Source organism: Babylonia areolata, chromosome 13 (genome assembly GCF_041734735.1).
Source record: "Babylonia areolata isolate BAREFJ2019XMU chromosome 13, ASM4173473v1, whole genome shotgun sequence".
NCBI classification, from domain to species: domain Eukaryota; kingdom Metazoa; phylum Mollusca; class Gastropoda; order Neogastropoda; family Buccinidae; genus Babylonia; species Babylonia areolata.
In genome coordinates, this window is record NC_134888.1 from 36908567 (window position 1) to 36922906 (window position 14340).

A 14340-nucleotide genomic window follows, 5' to 3' on the forward strand; every position below is an offset into this window, starting at 1 on the left:
AAATGTCCCATTACATGCTTCAAATACTGTATTATATGGAGAAATTAGTAGATACCCATTAAATATTAAATCATGTGTGAAATGTATAAAATACTGGTTAAAATTGATAAGGCTACAAACATCAAGATTATGTAAGCAGATGTATGAAATGTTGCTAAATGAACACGAGAGAGGGAAGGAAAACTGGGTATATCTTGTAAAGAAGACATTACCTGTAAATGGATATGGGATTGTGTGGATGTGTCAGGGAGTTGGATGTGAAGGATTTGTTTCAGAATTCAAAGATAGGCTAATTGCTTCATATAAACAAAATTGGCACAGTAAAATGGAAAGCACTGAGAAATATCGATGGTTTTATAGTTTTAAAAGTATATTTCAAACAGAAAAATATATCACAGTCGTGACCAACAAGTGGCATCGAACAAGACTGGCCAGATTTAGATCGAGATCGATTGGGTTAAATGCTTATAAAAAATGGTTTCAAACTGAGCCCTCCTTACTCTCCCCTTGTCCAATGTGCGGTCATTTAAGGGAGGACGAGTTACATTTTTTGTTTAGTTGTAAAGCTTATGATGATATTCGAGAAAAATGTGTTGTATTTAAAATACATTTAGCAAAGAATGAAGATACTTTTGGAGTGCTAAATCTAAATTAGGAAACTTCATAACAGTCACTTGCAAAATATATTGCTGAAGCGAATAACATGCCACAAAAAAACCAACAATAAAGTAGTACCAGGTGTTGTTCATTGTAAAAATTGAAATCTGTGTTGACATTTTCATATGGAAAATACTTATGTTATACATTTATACATGTTGTTGTTTTTTTTCTCTACATCACATTACTTTGAATGGATGGTTGAACTGCATTTAGTTGTACAAATCAACTGATTTCATTTTGGATTTGGTTTTCATCAATATTATTACTACTGATATATGTTGTTATTTGTATTATGAACCCCCATGTCATTAGGGCTTAAAGTGTTCAGTGTTCAGTGTGTTCTCTCTCTAACATTGTGAAATACATGAACAAAGCATGTGTGTGTGTGTGTGTGTGTGTGTGTGTGTTTATTATAAATCTAAGGAAAGAAGAAAACGAAATGATGAGAGAGAGGGAGGAAGGGAAGAAATGTGACGAAAGGAAAAAAGAAAACAAACAAAAAAAAAAAAAAAAAGAAAGAAAGAAATACTGCGTACATAATTCAAAACACATGCATTCAAAACTACTTTATTAAAACTTTATGCCAATGCAAATGGACCCTGCTGATACCCCGAACAAACAACACAACAAACATAAAATTTTGTTCTTCAGTAACAAAACACCACCCTGTCTGGGCAGATTCCCTTGACACGAGACCTGTTGATCAAGTCAGAGAAGGCTGCTGCACGCTTGAACTGCCATTCTCAATGACTACAGGGAGTGGATGAGGGCGAGGGAGAAAACAGGTATACCTGTACACATGTGTAGGGGTGGAGTTCTGGGTGTGTAGGGGTGGAGACAGTGAGTGGTGGTGGTGGGACAATGTGTGTTGGGGTGTGCAGGGGTGGTGGAGTGGAATTAGGGTGGTACAGGTAGGTAGAGAGGGAGAAAAGGGGTGGGTGGGTGGGTGGGGGTGGGGGGAGGGTGGCAGTGGGACACAAATGAAAGCTGGCAAGCCAGGGGTTTATGTTTGGGATTACTACAGGTCGTGTGAGGGTGTAGCTGGGTAGACTGGGGGAGGGGTGGGGTATGGGTGGAGGGAGGGGCCAGGGGTTGGGGGGGGGGGGGGGGGTTAAAAAGCATATATAGAGGGAGAGAGCAGAAAACCACTTCATGGTTGGCTACCTGGGTACCCCAGAAGTTAATGGTTCAGGTTCTAAACCATGGTTGAATTTTGTCATCCGTGTGGGCGTCTTGGATTGTGGTGGGTGTGGTGTGGATGTGACTTTTGAAAGTGTGTGTGTGTGTGTGTGTGTGTGTGTGTGTGTGTGTGTGTGTGTGTGTGTGTGTGTAAGAGAGACAGACAGACAGAAAAAACACATAGAGATAAATGACAGACACCGCAAAAATGTGTGCTTGTTCGTGTGCATATATGTCTGTCTCTGCGGGTTAGTGGGTGTGAATCCCCCCCCCCCCTGTCTCCCCCCCCCCCCCCCCCCCCCCCCAGGCCCCCTCATCTTCTTGTTCTACACCCATCTCTATCTCCCCTCAATAAACCACCACCACAAATAAAAGAAAATAATCAGAGGCAAGAGGGGGGTGTTAACATGGTGAAATATCTCAAGAGAGAGAATGTGTACATGTATCGAAGAAGTCTTGAACAAACCACATTCCTGGAATCATTGTAATGCTTCTTTCAGTGATTAACCCTTTGACTGCTGCTGACAAGTGTGCTCATCAGTGAAGGGCTGTCACCTCACTGGGATGACAGAGCTCACAGATCAGGATGTCAGTGAAGGGCTGTCACCTCACTGGGATAAGACAGAGCTCACAGATCAGGATGTCAATGAAGGGCTGTCACCTCACTGGGATGACAGAGCTAACAGATCAGGATGTCAGTGAAGGGCTGTCACCTCACTGGGATAAGACAGAGCTCACAGATCAGGATGTCAGTGAAGGGCTGTCACCTCACTGGGATAAGACAGAGCTCACAGATCAGGATGTCAGTGAAGGGCTGTCACCTCACTGGGATAAGACAGAGCTCACAGATCAGGATGTCAATGAAGGGCTGTCACCTCACTGGGATAGGACAGAACTCACAGATCAGGATGTCAGTGAAGGGCTGCCACCTCACTGGGATAGGACAGAACTCACAGATCAGGATGTCAGTGAAGGGCTGTCACCTGACTGAGATAAGGCAGAGCTTACAGATCAGGATGTCAGTCACCGTTCTTCATAATCTGGACTTCTTCCTCTTGGGACTGCGTTGCTTTTGATCATCAAAATCAGTGACATCATTGATAAGTGCACAAAAAGTGTTGACCACTCTTGAGCTGTCAGTGGGTTAAACCATTTGTCTTTGGTTATTTTCATTTCATCCCTCTGGCACAGAAAAAACAACAGTGCCATCTTGATAAAGAGGCAATCGTGTATCAGCCCTGAACAATGCTGCTTTGAATACATGTGGAGCACCAACACTACTGATTGTGTCATACCTATCAATCCGACCAACACTACCGACTGAGCCATGCCTAACAATCCCACCAACACTACTGACTGTGTCATGCCTAACAATCCCACCAACACTACTGATCATGTCGTGCCTAACAATCCCACCAACACTACTGACAGTGTCATGCCTAACAATCCCACCAACACCACTGACAGTGTCATGCCTAACAATCCCACCAACACTACTGATCATGTCATACCTAACAATCCCACCAACACTACTGATCATGTCATGCCTAACAATCCCACCAACACTACTGACAGTGTCATGCCTAACAATCCCACCAACACTACTGACAGTGTCATGCCTAACAATCCCACCAACACTACTGACAGTGTCATGCCTAACAATCCAACCAACACTACTGACTATGTCATGCCTAACAATCCCACCAACACTACTTACAGTGTCATGCCTAACAATCCAACCAACATCACTGACAGTGTCATGCCTAACAATCCCACCAACACTACTGACAGTGTCATGCCTAACAATCCCACCAACACTACTGACAGTGTCATGCCTAACAATCCCACCAACACTACTGACAGTGTCATGCCTAACAATCCCACCAACATCACTGACAGTGTCATACCTAACAATCCCACCAACACTACTTACAGTGTCATGCCTAACAATCCAACCAACACTACCGACTGTGTCATACCTAACAATCCCACCAACATTACTGACAGTGCCATGCCTAACAATACCACCAACACTACCAACTGTGTCATGCCTAACAATCCCATAAATACTACTGACAGCGTCATGCCTAACAATCCCACCAACACTAACGACTGTGTCATGCCTAACAATCCCACCAACACTACTTACAGTGTCATGCCTAACAATCCCACCAACACTACCGACTGTGTCATGCCTAACAATCCCACCAACACTACTGACAGTGTCATGCCTAACAATCCCACAGATTGTGGTGACCGGCCTACTAATCCCACCAACACTCACAATGATGTATGGTTCACTTATCTCTTGTCAGGAATGTTCTGGGCCATCAACAGACTTCATTCATCATGGCCCTCCCGCCTAGTAAGCTTCTTTTGTTGTCATAGCAACTGTCCTCTCTCTGTCTCTGTCTGTCTGTCTCAGAGTTCTTACATAACTGTGTGTGAGAATAACCCATGAAAGTCACCATATCTCTCGCCCTTCCTCGACATTGTCACAACACTGGGACCACTACCTGATTTTCTGTTATACCTTTACTGAACAGAAGAATTTCCCTTATCTGTGTCCATGTGGATCTGTGCATTTGTGTGTGTGTGTGTGTAAGAGAGAGAGAGAGAGAGAGCAAGTGTGTGTGTGTGTGTGTGTGTGTGTGTGTGTGTGTGTGTGTGTGTGTGTGCTGGTAAGTGTGTGTGTCACTGCATGTGTATGTGAAGGACAATATTCTAACAAAAACCACAAAACCAGGGGGAGAGAAACGCCATTTTCTATATGCAGTGAATGACCACAATCAACATACTGATTATGTCATGACTAATTGTGCTTATCATGCACTTCGTTTCTAGACATGCTGGTTGTTGCTGACAGAAACATGAAATCATTCTGCCTACACTCTGTTTATCAGCTCACAAATAACTAAAACTAAAAAGCTTAATAAAAACAAGCCTTTCATGAAACAGCAGTATACTAAAGAACATACGAAGGCCAAAATAACAGCATGCAAGCTCTTCTGTAAATACACAGTACAGTTTTCAGTTTCAGTTTCAGTAGCTCAAGGAGGCGTCACTGCGTTTGGACAAATCCATATACGCTACACCACATCTGCCAAGCAGATGCCTGACCAGCAGCGTAACCCAACGCGCTTAGTCAGGCCTTGAGAAAAAAAAAGAAAAAAGAATAAATAATAGATAAATACTTTTTTTTTTTTAAAGGTGAATAAATAATAGATCTTTTTTTAATTTTAAAAAAGTGAATAAATGATAAATAATAGATATTTTAAAAAAGTGAATAAATAATAGATAAATACATTTTTTAAAAAACAACAACAAAAAACAACTACTACCACTACTAATAATATGTACAGAACAGCACAGTGAAATCAAGCGCCTCGCCTTCTGTCTTCACCTCCCCAAGTCTAGCTATGGAAATTCAATGCTATTGTTCACTGTGTGTTCAGTGTCTGCATGCTGTTTACTTTTACCAGTACGTGTATCACATTGCCTGCGCATTACTTCCTGAACAACTTAAGACAGCGCCAAGTTCACAATATTCAGTGTTTTATTTATATTGCAGTAAAACTAAAAGAAAATATTACAACAATCAACAGAGTTAAAGTAGGCTGTGAATGTTTGGAATACAGAACAGAATAGCAGGACTGATTTCTAGCAGAACAGATTTTAAGTTTAATTCAGTTGATATATCATAAGGAAGCTTTCATTCTTCCAGTCCCTTTTCAGCAATATCTTGACAGCTGTCAACCATTGAGTCCATGCAGTACAGATCAGTGATACATTTTTCGATGACCCCACACATAAATAATAGATAAATACATAAAAAAAAGAATTACTACTACTAATAATAATATGTATAAGGCGCAAAAACTTGATGAAGTCAACTATAAGCATACCAAAAAAAAAAGAAAAAAAAAGTGAATTCATGTCCGCTGTGCATAGAGCTCAGCATTATAAGGCAGGGCTCAATCCTCTTCTTCCACCACTTTAACTCTCTCCATACGAACGGCGAAAGAGACGACATTAACAGCGTTTCACCCCAATTACCACCATCAAAATATTACCAGCGGAAGGCTCTTACACTGAGGAGGTGAATGTTGACAAAGAATACCACAATTCTGACGATGGAAGCTAAAGGTTGGGTCATTGAGACACCCACTGGACATCCGAGGGGTCTGTGTAGAGGAGAAGAGAGGACTGGCTGTACTGAGTGAGTTAACCTTTCACAACCAAGTCAGGTGTCCATTCACACCTTTGTAGAATGAGGAAAATCAGAGGCAGTACCTAATCCAAGGACACATCATGCCTTCATGGGGGCCTCCAACTCTAATTACCGGTGAACTTCTTCTTCTTCGTTCGTGGGCTGCAACTCCCACGTTCACTCGTATGCACACGAGTGGGCTTTTACGTGTATGACCGTTTTTACCCCGCCATGTAGGCAGCCATACTCCGTTTTCGGGGGTGTGCATGCTGGGTATGTTCTTGTTTCCATAACCCACCGAACGCTGACATGGTTTACAGGATCTTTAACGTGCATATTTGATCTTCTGCTTGCATATACACACGAAGGGGGTTCAGGCACTAGCAGGTCTGCACATATATTGACCTGGGAGATTGTAAAAATCTCCACCCTTTACCCACCAGGCAACATCACCGTGATTCGAACCCGGGACCCTCAGATTGAGAGTCCAATGCTTTAACCACTCGGCTATTGCACCCGTCATTACCGGTGAACAATCGATCAGAGGTCCAACGCCTGACAGACTGTGCCGCAGCACTCCCACCAACAGAGCCATGGCAAACAAGACAGACCGGCCAACATCAACAGGGCAAACACCACACACTTACCAATATTGACGAGGCGAACATTGTCGTCCGCCACAGCTTTCAGAGCCAGGGAAACATTCTCCAACGACTGGTGCTGATTCAGGGGCTTCTTGATCACCTGCATCAACATCAACATCATTCAATATCACTCAATGTCTTTCTCTCCTTCATGTTTTTCTTTTGTTGTTTATAGTCCAGCTGACCACACAGTGGTATATTTCGGGGCTGCTCATTCATGATATGTGAGGAAGGTGGCAGAATTGTTAAGACATTTATCTGCCAGTACAGTGTCTGTGGGTCTGGGTTTGAATCCTGGTCTCGTGACAGGAAAATCAAACTGAGCATCTTGTCATCCAGATCACACAATAAACCAAGATCCCACATGCAGCACGCACTTGGCACACTAAAAAAGAACCCATGGCAACATGAGTGTTGTCCTCTGGCAAAATTCTGCTAAAGAAATCCACTTTGATAGGTACACAAATACATATTATGCATGCATTCAAGTCCTGACCCAGTGTGTTGGGCTATACTGCTAGTCAGGCACCTGCCTAGCAGATATGGTGTGGCGTATAAGGATTTGTCCAAATGCAGTGACATGTCCTTGAAAAACTGAAAATAATAATAATAATGGTACTTATACAGCGCTGAATCTTGTGCAGAGACAAATCTAAGCGCTTTCGCACCAGTCATTCTCACGCACGCATAACTCTAAAACTGGAGAAACTAAAGACAAGGAAGAGGCAGGGAAGGGAGGCTATTTTGGGAAGAGGTGGGTTTTAAGGCCAGACTTGAAAGAGCTGAGTGTGGAGACTTGACGAAGCGAAAGAGGAAGTTCATTCCAATTGCATGGTCCAGAGAAAGAGAAAGAACGGCGGCCAACAGTCGAGAGTTTGAATCTGGGTATGCGTAAGTGGAATGGATCCGAAACTGATCGTAGTGAGCGAGATGGAGTGTAGAAAAAACTGAAACTGAAGTTTAATGTTTGCTCCACTCAGGAGTGAGTTAAACCCTAAAGTCAGCTATGTCAAAAACAAAAACTCAAGCTGTGAAAGTGAAATGATTGTTATAAATAGAACTTCAAAGAAAAGATGCTGTAGTAGCAGTACTTTGATAATTAACAGTTTTTCAGATATATACATTGTGATATCTGATGAAAAGACAAAACAAAAAACAAATATATGTGAACCAGGATGTGTATGTTGGGTACTGTGGTGGTGATTAATAAACAAATAAAAAGAGAGAAAGAATCCATGTCTGCTGACTTAGCAAGAAAGCTGGTATCTATACTCAGTCAAAAAAAAAAAAAAAAAAAAAAACCACTGGCTTTTTTGTGAGAACATGAGCAGCATTCTTCTTCTTCTTCTACGTTCATGGGCTGCAACTCCCCCGTTCACTCGCATGTACACGAGTGGGCTTTAACGTGTATGACCCCGCCATGCAGGCAGCCATACTCTGTTTTCAGGGGGCGTATGCTGGGTATGTTCTTGTTTCCATAACCCACCGAACACTGACATGGATCACAGGATCTTTAACGTACGTATTTGATCTTCTGCCTGCATATATATACACGAAGGGGGTTCAGGCACAAGCAGGTCTGCACATATGTTGACCTTGAAGATTGGAATGAGCATTATAAATGTCTTTGTGTTTCTTTGTGGCGGGGGTGAGGGGAGTGTATGTGTGTGCACTTGTGTACATACATTGCCATTGTGTGTGCATATGTTTGTTGCATCTATGAGTAAGTGTGCATGTATGTACATATTTATAGATATGTGAGCACTTGTGTGTATATGTGTGCATGCATATTTGAATTGAGAGAGAGAGAGTGAGTGAGTAAGTGAATGAGTGTATTGTATTTTTATTTGTAATTGTATTTCTCTTTTCTGTCACAACAGATTTCTCTCTGTGAAATTCTGGCTGCTCTCCCCAGGGAAAACGTGTCGCTACACTGGGAGCATCACCCATTTTTTGGTATTTTTTCCTGCATGCAGTTTTATTTGTTTTTCCTATCAAAGTGGATTTTTCTACAGAAATTTGCCAGGAGCAACCCTTTTGTTGCCGTGGGTTCTTTTACGTGCGCTAAGTGCATGCTGCATATGGGACCTCAGTTTATCGTCTCATCCGAATGACTAGTGTCCAGACCACCACTCAAGGTCTAGTGGAGGGGGAGAAAATAGCGGCGGCTGAGCTGTGGTTCAAACCAGCACACTCAGCTTCTCTTGCTTCCTTGGCAGACGCGTTACCTCTAGGCCATCACTCCTCTGTGTGTGTGTGTGTGTGTGTGTGTGTGTGTGTGTGTACCTGTGTATGTGCATGCACATGTGTGTGTGTTCACATACACACTGCTTATATATATGTACATATGCACTCTGTGTGTGAGTCTGCAAAAAGAAATGATGCCAGAATATGAGATAGACAGGCTGCATTCCCAATCAGCAACCTTTTGCAGCTCTAAGTGGTCAATGCACTGTGCACTCATCAAAGCCCATGCCCATACAAAAAGTCTAAAGTCACATTTTCATAAGACAATCTAACCAAATGAGTCTTTCAAAAGGTGAAACACACACACACACACACACACACACACACACACACACACACACACACACACACATCAACATGCTGGCTGACTTCAAATTTGAGGCAGCTGGTACATTCACCCAAATAAACAGAAAATTAAAATCGGAAAAAAAAACAGTTATCTGTGGATTACAGCATTTCATAACTGGACAATTTCTGTCTCCCTTTTTCCACTCCCAAAATAGAATGCTAAGTTTGACTGTGATTCCATGTGACAAATACTTTCTAAAGCTAAGAGTTTTAACTTTCTTTGATTCTTGTTTGCACTGAGAACCTGACAGCCATGTTTCAGGATGTTCTGGTTAAAAACAAAGTGTGTGTTCTCAATTACTTACATAAGTTACATTTGTGAACAAGCATTTTCATCACAATTGTAAAAGTCCCAGACCAATTCATAGCAATAGGGCAGTGAATTCACTATATTTTGGGCTCAGCGTAGGAAGGCGGGGCGGTTTTTTTAACCTGCCCCAACGGAAGCCAGGTACCCAGTGAGAAAACTGGAGTAAAGTGCTATTCCAAACGCCACAACGCCATGCCCGGGGGCCTTGAACCCTGGTCACTGGTGTACACTGGATCAGAAGTCCAGTGCCAAACCAATTCTGCCATGGCACTTTCATATTCAAATAGAATGAATGGATACATGTGTTAAACTTGTTGCCCTACTCTATTTCTGCACACATGATCTTTTCATCACTTTGAAAATGGCTCTACTTTTAGATTTTTTTTTCCCCACAGGTATGTTGATTGTTAAGTTATATGAATATAAACAGACTGAAAATCTGACAACATTTTTTTTAATAAAAATGTTTTGAAGGAATGATTTAGCTGGTACTGTGGCACACACACACAAACATTATGCATGTACACACTCAAAGTAAACACACACACACACACACACACAGAGAGAGAGAGAGAGAGAGAGAGAGAGAGAGAGAGAGAGAAAATGGGAACAAGGAAGAACATTATATATATTTGTACACTGTTTATTCATCTGGCCCCAACCCCGGCCTTCTCCCACTCCCCTCACCCTAGTCCCACACACTGATGTGACATTCTTTCTTCTGTGAAAGGTGGCCTTCACAAATAAAATCAGTGTCAGTAGCCCCTCCCCCCCCCCCCCCCACGCCCCCCCTCCCCCCCCCAACCTCCACTCCCACCACCTCCCCTTCCCGCCCTCACACACACACACACACACACACACACAGATGCACGCACACACCCACAAGAGCGAGCGCGCGCGCGCACGCATACGTGTTTACATCTTGCAGTCCACACTTACTAATTTCACAATTCGACAATCGTCTTCTTACCTTGCCGATCTTTCTGTGCTGAAGTGCTTCAATCAACGCACACAACTTCACACCGTTATCGAAGTCTACTTCGAAATCATCCACAACGTGTCCAGATCCCTGGAGCTGAAGATTTACCCAATTCATAAAGGTGTTCTTCTGGATCATAATCCATTTATCGCTGTCTCCACCTCGGACAGATAAACCTCTACCTTCGCGTGATCGGGCAAGATCTGTCATTTTTGCTGGTTGCAGATCTGCAAACAAAACTTCACTTTCCTCTCGGATGAAAAAGAAGCAAGTTTCGCTTTTGAAACTGATGACCACCACTTGCGCACGAGACTTGAGACAAAGCTGCTTGACGTCTCAACTTAACGTGTCAAGCTTGGGCGTTTCCTTTCCCCAATGCCACTTCTCTGTGCTTTCTCTTGTGGACGCACACACAGCCTGGAATCCGTTCACGTTGTCACTCAAAGCGAGCGACCATTGCGCGACGGTGCGTGACGGCGGTTTGTCGTCTGCAACTTGTCAGAAGAAAGTCACCTCCCCTTTATTTTTTGTCATAAATTTACTTAAAATGTGCGAGATGGAATCTCACGCTGTGAAAGCCCTGAAAAAACTGAATTTACTGTGATTTTTGTCCTTCCAATAGGATGTTTTCGTCCCACTTTTTCTTCCATTCAAGCTACCATGAGGTTGACCTTCAGGTCATGCATATTTATGAGTACAGCGAAGAAAACCGGTTTGGTGCCTTCTGAATCGTTCACGTTCTACCTGTTCTATATTTAACTTTAGCGCACTTTTCGTCTGACAAACACGTGGTTATGTTTGATGTACACATCCCCGACCTCATCTCCCCTCCCCTTTTATCTATTTCTTTATTCGTTTATTCCTTTCGTTTTATCGTAACAAATTTAACAGCAAGCATGCTACTGAGGCTTATCCCTTGACCCATACTTGTATACTATGTTACCAGGCCATAAAGGTGTGTAATTTATTTATCCACAAAATGCATTCAGTGTACTCCGGCGAAAGTGATTTCAAGGTGGTTGGGGTTTTTTTCAGGATCAGGATCAGGATTTGGGGCGCTGTTTTATACAACTTAGCCTTTTTGGGGGGGGGGGGGGGGGGGGGGGGCATTTTATGCCCCTTCAGATTTACTCCGCCCTTTATATTGTTGGTCAGGTCGTTGACTAGCTCAGTCATTTTATCCATCAGTCATATTTCGTTTCTGTCAATAACTCGTGTTTATCTATGAGGTTCTTAAAAGTATTTATACTAGGTGCACGTTTGATATTGTTTTACAGCCACATCGCTAAGTTTCATTATTTGAATCTATGTGTCAGTTCAGTAACTGACACTGGTTGCTAAGAACTGAATCGGCAAGAAACGAGATATTTAAACGAGTTGTGCATCATTTCATACTGAGGTCGTTGTTCTGATTTTGGCCGCAGTATCCGAAACAAGAAGCGTACGCGGACCGGATGCACGTGCACTGAGTCAGTTGAAGGGGACCGTCAGTCGTCTTCATAAACGGTTATATCGAGCATCACGTGGCCGTGAGCAACAAGCGCCGGATATTGGGATCAACTGAACTACGCGGGATTGAACGCAAGTCGCAAGTGTCACGTGTTGCGCACGGGTGACATGAATCGTTGCTCGAATACCCTCATTTGAATGTCGCTCACGGAACTGGCGGCCTGTCACCGGGAGAAAAACTGAAGAAAAAGAAAAGCTACTCGCAGTTGCGGCTGTGCCCGGGTCAGTGGGAAAACAACATCCCCCTCCTTTTTCCCCGGCTATTACCCACTGACCTATAAATACGATCTCAGTGCTATTACCCCGCATTCCTACCCCCGCTTCAGAAGTCCACACAATGAGCCAGATCAGAAAATGAAGAGAGGGGGCCGGGTAATTATTTGCCGCGAGTAGTTCCGGGTGCGTGACTGTACTCTGGCTGTCAAAAAAGACGGGAAGAGGGGAGGTCGGTGGAGGAGCGACTCAAGAGGAGGAGAACTGACGACCGACCGAGGACTGAAAAGAATGGACCGGGAGAAGTCGGTGTGTGGAGGAGACATGAAAATAAGCCGGATAATAATAATATGATGATATGGCGGATACATATATAGTGACTTTCCTCGTTCAGAGACCTGGCAAGCTCCAAGCGCTTTGCAATCTCGAGGTCATTTGCAAAAACAGGCTGCCTACACTTCGGGCACAGTATCAGGATCAGGATATCTACGTCGCAGAGGCCAATACGGCCATCGTCGCAACGGAACCTGGGCCGGAGAGCGCATGAAAACACACACACACACACACACACACACACACACACACACAAATTACAACAACAACAACAAAAAACCCACTGACATACTGTTAGTGATGGAAAACAGTAGCTGGCGGCGATCTTTTGATGGCCACGTTGAATGCTGCGGTCGTCCCAGCGGCACTCACAACTCCCTCCAGCTGTTTCCATTCCGCTATTGACGGTTTTGACAAAAAATGAGTTCATTGGCTGGTCTGTCCTCACAGAATGGAATAACAAAGCCCTTGCTGTTATTGAAAGTTCTTCCTTCTACAATAGTGTCTATACTATGATCATGGTCTTTATATGATGTAGGCTTGGATCTTCTGATGGTCTTGCTTGCAGGTGTCAAGAACTCAGTAGAGCCGACTGACGGCTGCATGGGCGCTCATTAGTCATTCCATTTCCTGTGTCATCCAATCAAATTTCAGGCACGCACACCGTACACGCCGGCTCAGACAGACATGTAACATTTTTTGACGTGTATGACCATTTTGTTTAGTTTACCCACCATATAGGCAGCCATACTCCGTTTTCGGGGGAGTCAGTGCATGCTGAGTACTATAAGTTCTTGTTCAAGTTCAACAACTGACCCACCGATCGCCGCTGGCATGGATTACAGGATCTCAATGTGCGTATTTGATTTTCTGCCGCACTGTGCCGGGGTACTATACACGGCACACGACTGAGGGGGTTCAGGCACATAATTATGTTGATTGACTTTGGAGATCAGTCGGAAAAATCTCCACCTTTTACCCACCAGGCGCCGTTACCGAGATTCGAATCCGGGACCCTCAGTAGTCTAACGCTTTAACCTCTCGACCACTATTACGCCCGTCGTTATATCCCAGTAATATCAACTTGAGTAACCCCGGGCCCCACCTCTCTCTCTCTCTTGATATATTAAGTTAATATATTTTGACTGATTAATATGAACAGATAAGTCAGAGGTGCATTTTCTGAATTCAGGCTTGGTGTGGCATGGTCAGACTTAAGACTGCCATCGATACAGACAGAAGGGTCACACTGAGTATGAAGTTCAATGTGATAAATGTTTATGTCGTTTATATCATGATGATGAGGCTCTCAGTGAAGAAAAAGAAATTCATAATTATTATGTTCTTTTGTTCTGTCTTGCATGCACTGTTATGAAAACCCATGCCTTTTTAGATTCAATCTGCTTATGATATCCAGAAATGAAACTCAGTGTCTTGACTAACTTGGCTCAAGTTTACTGATTTGTTTGCAAAGAACGCATGTGTTTCGTGTTATACTAGTTTTGTTTACATTTGTTTAGAACGTATGTTCATATTATAAATATTCTTCGTATACGATTATGTAATCCCCTCACGGTCTTCAGACAGGGGCGGCCAGTCACGCCTTACTCTGAATAAAATAGTAGTAGGCCTCCTTCGGTCATGGCTGACCATGGATAGAGTATATCCGACCTAATGTCTAATTGGGCTGTCTGCTTGGACCAAGTAG

The 14340-nt window shown here is 43.3% G+C and overlaps 1 protein-coding gene across 2 annotated transcripts in view; it reads right to left on the reverse strand.

Moving 5' to 3' along the window:
• Nucleotides 1-11205, reverse strand: part of LOC143289242 (filamin-B-like) — a 128617-nt gene extending 117412 nt beyond the window's left edge. For both annotated transcript variants that reach the window (XM_076598221.1, XM_076598220.1), the window contains exons 1-2: nucleotides 10569-11205; nucleotides 6697-6793 (exon numbers count right to left, since the gene is read on the reverse strand). In XM_076598221.1, the coding sequence (XP_076454336.1) occupies nucleotides 6697-6793; nucleotides 10569-10787 (316 nt within the window). In that variant the 5' untranslated portion in view covers nucleotides 10788-11205. The remainder of the gene's footprint in view (nucleotides 1-6696; nucleotides 6794-10568) is intronic.
• Nucleotides 11206-14340: the final 3135 nt, after the last annotated feature.